Genomic DNA, 6,000 nt, shown 5'->3' on the forward strand with positions numbered 1-6,000 from the left:
GTGCCCTTCGGTTTTGTCTTACAAGGAGCAGTTCAGGAAGTTTAATTACCACAGATAGGCTTATCACTGTCTCTATCACCTCACTTACACAGTGTCAATAGCAATTCCCATTAAAAACTAAAGCATTTACCTAAACATCAGCACCGAGCCTGCCCTACCCTCCCATGTCACAGCAGTGCCTGACCGGAATAATTCAGAAGTTTCATAAGACATGAATTTTACTCTTCAGTAATGGTTGCACCCTAGATAACTTCACTTGCTGGAATAGCCTGACTTTGATCTAATAAGACCAAGACTTCTTTAGAACACATGCATTTTGGTGCACTTTTTCCTCAAGCATACACTTGAGACAAGAACTCTCCACAGGCATGCACAGATCTCAGTCAAAGAAAGACACTATGATTTCAAAGGCAAGACATTCGGTATGATTGCCAAAAATCTCTGCTCAACCTGACTCATAATTCACGTATGCAGTACACAGATATCTGAAGGAGTCATGCAAAAAGCACACAGCTATTTTTTATTTTTTTTTGGGTGGGTCCTGCAGCAGTCTGTCTGACAGGGATAGATAGGCACAATTTAAATCACTGCACTCCTCCACTGATATGGGTGGTGCAACACAGCTGGGAAAGCTCTCCCAAGCACACTCGGCTTACTTCTGTTTTAAAGAGACTTCGTAAAAGCTTTTATCCCACTCTCTGATGCCAGGTTATGGCACATTAGTCAGAATGTTGAGTTCCTACCTTTTGATTCATCTCAAAGCACACAAGGTTTAAAAGACTTCAGTGTTAAGCACAAACAATTTCTGCTTTTGAAACAAAATATGAGATGCTCCTTGGGTGAATCACCAAATCCACTTGCTCTCCAATTAAAGGAGCTGTCTTCCCCCTAACAATTTGTTTTGCAAGTTACACAACATCTTTCTCCTAATCTGATTTTAAAGACCACATCACACTCAGCAGGCAACCCCTTTCAGAAATGTGGTTTGTAGTAAGTGGAGAATCCTGCACTGAACAGCTCCCACACAGACCTGGAGGGAACCTGGGGGTAAAGCAGCGTGTGTCAGCATGGCACTGGACACCAAATGCTCCTGCTAACCCTGAACTGACATATTAACTTGAATTAAAAACACCACCAAAAAGCACTGGCCACGGTAACTTCTAGTTAGACAGTGCTCTTAACACTCCCAGAGCACCCCAAATCGTGTTACAGGACCTCTTTCCAAGTGCTGACTCACAGATCCTTGAAAAGATCTCATTCTTCTCCCAGTGCAGTCCAAACTCCTGTCCAAAAATCAGGGTCACTTATCAAATTCACATCAGCATGCTAAAGACTCTGTCCAGGTTCAGAACTTGAAAGCCTCCAAGAACAGTGGCTTCAGTGTCTCTGACCAACAAATACTTATTCATCCCTCAAATTATTTTTTCTCTTATAGTATCCTCTCCAGCAACCTCTCCTGCTCCTTTTTATGACCTCTATCACCCCTTCTTCTGCCATAAGCTTCTGTAAAAAGTCTGACTTCAACTCCTCAACCAAAGAGATGCTCAACTCGCCAAGCCTTTAGTAAGCTACACCAGTTTTGTCATACCAGAGCTGACACTCTCAAGCACTTCCCACTTCCTAGGTCCCCGACAGAATTTTCTATTTCCCATGTGACACTGAAGCGTGGAGGAGAGCAAAGAACATCTGAGTTAAGCATTAACCAACAGAGGAATCCCAGCAATCTCCCTGACAACCTTAATTTAGTCTGTTTGCCCTAGCAGAACAGGCATGCTTTAAAACAAGCAAAATAAGCATGTTGCCAAATGCATGGGACTGCTCTCTGCCACCTCCTGCCAGCCTATTCTCAGGGCTGACGTGAAATCAGATGATTGTTTGCCAAAACAATTCAGATTTTTTTTCTACCCATTTCACTGTAAACAAAAAAGTACCAGGCACTTATTCCAACCTCTAGACCTTAAGCTAGCAAAAAATAAAGAAAAAAAGACCCTCAAAACACCAACCAGAGCTCCCTCAGTGGCAGTTATTAGTCCAGGTGCTCGTAACACTGACATCAAACTTCAAAAAAGTACTCCAGTTTATACACTACTACCATAAAAACTGGAACGAAATTCTCATTGCACAGTTCCGTCACATTCAACAAATTGCCTGAAACCTGAACACCTCTCCCAATTACCTAAAGCACAGAATAGAAGAATTAGTAGTTCTGATACAGCTCACCTTTAATGACTTGTGTGTATACATAGTCATCAATTGTCTTACAGAGAAATACATTAAAGCATTGTTTTCTTTCCCAGCACAGATTCTCTCTCAACAGCCCAGTCCTACTTCCTGTCGATCAGGAAAAAGTGCTGTTGATCAGGCTGCAGCCCTTAAAAAACCTCACCAAACAAAGCACTACACTTCTGCAGGCCAAGCACCACTGCACTCCTTTTAGTTTCAGATGAAGAGAACAAGGAAATAAAAAACCTTCCACCTTTCTGTTCTAGTTTCTCTTCCCTCAGGATAATGACTTCAGTTCCTAGCCCTCTCTCACCTAGAGCCATTTTTATCATATAAAGATCATTCCTCTGGACTTCTTCCCAAGGAGTTGCCTAATTTCAGCTCCTGTGCCAGGAACCAAAAATACCTTCTCCTCTCCGTGTTGCTGCACACCCTCTCCCACCAAGCCCTTGCCCAGCACTCCCCTGGATGTGTGAAACAAGTTCTGGGGCAGAGGCACACTCCTGTCAGCACGCTGAGAGCTCCTTGAATCCACCCAGCACAGAGCACAGGTTGATTCATCTCCGTAACTCCACGGAAACTTGATGAATTGTAGGTTACAAAGATGAGCCAAGAAAATTCCCACACCCAGCTGTGAGGAACTTTGTATGTGACAACTCAGCACCAGCACAGTGTGGCTCTCTTGCCACAAGTCCCAAACATGCCTTTATCTTACTTGCACAATGAAGAGAGCAGGGACGAGGTGCAAGTAAGAGTACTTTCCCAGTGCCTGAAGACATTGCCAGCCTCAGCAGAACCAATTCCTCATTCAAAATTAAAGCCAGCCAAATTTTATAGGATTACTCTCCTGTATAATGGATGAAGCCCTGATTACAGGCTTCTTATTCCCTTACAGCCCCATGGTAATTACTGACAAATCTGTCTGTCCAGTCACCTCAGCTCCATCTAAAGCACACCTGAATCTCATCCCTGTCTCTCTATCAAAAGTAAACCTCCGTTCGTGTCAGGTTTATTTTGTGCACATCATGTCCAAAGTGGGAAAAAAAAAAAAAAAAATCTGCTTTCCTATTCAACCCACTCATCCAATTACATTATCGAAGGCCAGTCATCCCAGGGCAGAACTTTCTTTCAGAAGGCTCTGATTTGAGAAACATATCCCTGCTCTGATCGATGGTGCTGCTGGACTGTAATCATCCACCCCCTCAAGAAACACAAGCATATTGCTGTGAATGAAGTCAAATAATAACACAATGTTCTTTTTTTTCCACTCAATGGAAAGTTTTTCTAGTGATTCTAGAAAAAATGAACAGACCATGCAATGGAAATAGTCATCCTGTTCAACCAATTTTGAGCTCATTTCACTTTGATTTTCCAAATCATATGTTTCTATCAGAACAGGGTTCTCTTCGGCTAAAGCAAAATTCAAATTTATGCTCACAGCTTCCAACAGAAGCACTTCTCTGGGTGATTTTTGAAACAGTTCCCTGCAGGAATCTTCAGGCAGCCCTCTTAGCTACTTTAGCAGGAAACAGTAAAGGTAGTATAAACACACCCAAACGTCTTGTTCATACAAAGTTTATCCTATGCAAGGAAACACGAGTTTATTTCCAATAACACCACGAAACAAAACAAGACACCACATTTGCTTATCTTTTGCCAAGATACACATTGTCACTGTTAATACAAGCGCAGTTCAAGTCATTCAGGCTTTGGACTACCGTCCTCTGAAACAATTATAACTTTCAGGAACTTTTCTATGCCTCAATGTTACATATTTGCCAACTTCCCCCTTCGCTTCATTTTCAGTGACAAAAAAACCCCCAAAACAAAACGAGAAAAAAATCCAAACAAATAAAAAACCAAACTGCAGTTGTCAGGTTGGTTATCTAAAAAGCTCTATAACCCACTGAAAGGAACACATGGTGGGAAAACTTCAATACTGACTCAGTTTTACCAGTACGGGGGGAAACCCTTGCAACAGGTTAAATTAAGTTTGTAACTCCTCCTCTCACCAAAAGAAACAAGGAGTTTACGTGTCCGCTCCACTGTTGCTCTTGGAAATACAAGCAAAAACTGGGCAAAAAAAGGGAGTAGACTCTACAAGTGTAACTAACAGAGATAAACAACTAAAGGTGAACGCTGTCCCATCAGCTGGTTTTGCTACAGCAGCATTTTTAAAGTGTGATACGACCCAGTGACGCTGCCTCGGACTCCCTCTGTATTTATCGGTGAAAAATACCAAAAGAGCACAGCCACAATAAAAAGACGGCGGCCCTTAAAAAGAATTACGCACCCTAAAAAGACAAAAAAAAAAAAAAAAAAAGAAGAAAAAAAAAGGAAGGAAGCAGGCAGTTTTTCCACACTATTTTCCCGTTCGGTGAGAGGTTCCATCGGCAAGCACGTGGTGTGCATCATGCCCACCAGCGTTCTGGATTGTTCACACGGAGCCGGCCGCGCCCCGCGCTCCGCCAGCTGGGGCACAGGCTGCGGGGCACGGCTGGCCCTGTCCCGGTCCCTGTCGCTGTCCCTGTCCCGGTCCCCGTCCCTGTCCCCGCCCGGGCGTGGGAAGCCACCGCCCGGGAACCCCCACGGCCGCCGAAGCCCCGCGGGTTTAAACGCCTTTCATCCCCGGGAAGGCTCCCCTCGCCCACACCCTCCTCCTCGAGCCCGGGCCGTTCCCCGCCCGTCCGCCGGCGCTCTCACCAGCTTGGGCTTGTTCCGGCTCTCCTCTTCCGCGGCGCGCCCGCCGCGCTTCGCGTTCATCCTGCCGGAGCTCAGCGGCTCCTCGCCGCCCGCGCCCGGAGCCGAGTGTCCGTCCATGGCTGCGCGGGGCCTCCTGCGCTCCGAGCCGGGCCGAGCCGGGCCGAGCCGGGCCGAGCCGGGCCGAGGCGGGCCGAGGCGGGCCGAGGCGAGCGCTCACGCTCACGGCCGCACCGGCCCCATGGGCCCCCGCTCCGCCCGGGGCGGCTCCGCTGCTCCCCGGCCGCGCACGCGCACGGCCCGCCCGCGCCACCGCGCCTGAGCGCGCCTGCGCACTGCGCCCCCGGCAGCAAATGGCGGCGCCTCACGGAACGCCCCCGGCGGCGCCCGCCGCTGCCAAAGGCCGGGCCCCGCTCCGGAACGGCTTCGTGGCGCCGTGTGCGCTGGGAGGAGCCGCGGGGAGCGTGTCCTTCCTGCCCCAGCCCTGGGCTGGGTCACCTTCGCGCCTCCAGGTGTCTGCAATCCCAGTCTCACCTGGCCTTGGACACGCCCAGCCGCGGCTGTTGTGAGCAACCCGTGCTAGGCCTTCCCCATCTTCACAGGGAAGGATTTCTTCCTGATATCTAATCTAAACCTGCGCTTGTTTCAGTTTGAACCCATTCCCCCAGGACGTGCTCTTGCAAACAGCCTTGCCTCATCTTCCGGGAAAGTTCCCGGCAGGTTCTGGAAGGCCACTTAGAGCACCCCAAAGCTGGCGCTCTCTTCTCCAGGCTGAGCAATATCTGAGTCGTCTACCCGTGCCCGTGGCTGACAACAATGAAAAACTGTTTAAACGGTTTCTGGCGGATTCCAGAATCCCTTTGGCTGAGCCTCGCTGTGTAAACTGCAGGTCTCTCAGCTCTGTATCAGCATGGACACGGGAAAAATCATGGGTCACATGTCTGGTTATTAAAGGTATCATGTTGACAGACATCTTTGTATCAATGTCATGGATCTTTTTAAAAGAAATATGCACATTTTGTGTTGCTATAGCTGAATCTATGCTTGGTAAATTATGTTGAGAATGCAGTCATGAAC

The 6,000-nt window shown here is 47.6% G+C and overlaps 1 protein-coding gene across 1 annotated transcript in view; it reads right to left on the reverse strand.

Moving 5' to 3' along the window:
- Window positions 1-5,102, reverse strand: part of DIAPH2 (diaphanous related formin 2) — a 170,725-nt gene extending 165,623 nt beyond the window's left edge. The window contains exon 1 of the mRNA XM_066338673.1: window positions 4,927-5,102. Within this exon, the coding sequence (XP_066194770.1) occupies window positions 4,927-5,043 (117 nt within the window). The 5' untranslated portion in view covers window positions 5,044-5,102. The remainder of the gene's footprint in view (window positions 1-4,926) is intronic.
- Between the last annotated feature and the right edge of the window lie 898 nt (window positions 5,103-6,000).

Source organism: Sylvia atricapilla, chromosome Z (assembly GCF_009819655.1).
Source record: "Sylvia atricapilla isolate bSylAtr1 chromosome Z, bSylAtr1.pri, whole genome shotgun sequence".
Lineage (NCBI taxonomy): Eukaryota > Metazoa > Chordata > Aves > Passeriformes > Sylviidae > Sylvia > Sylvia atricapilla.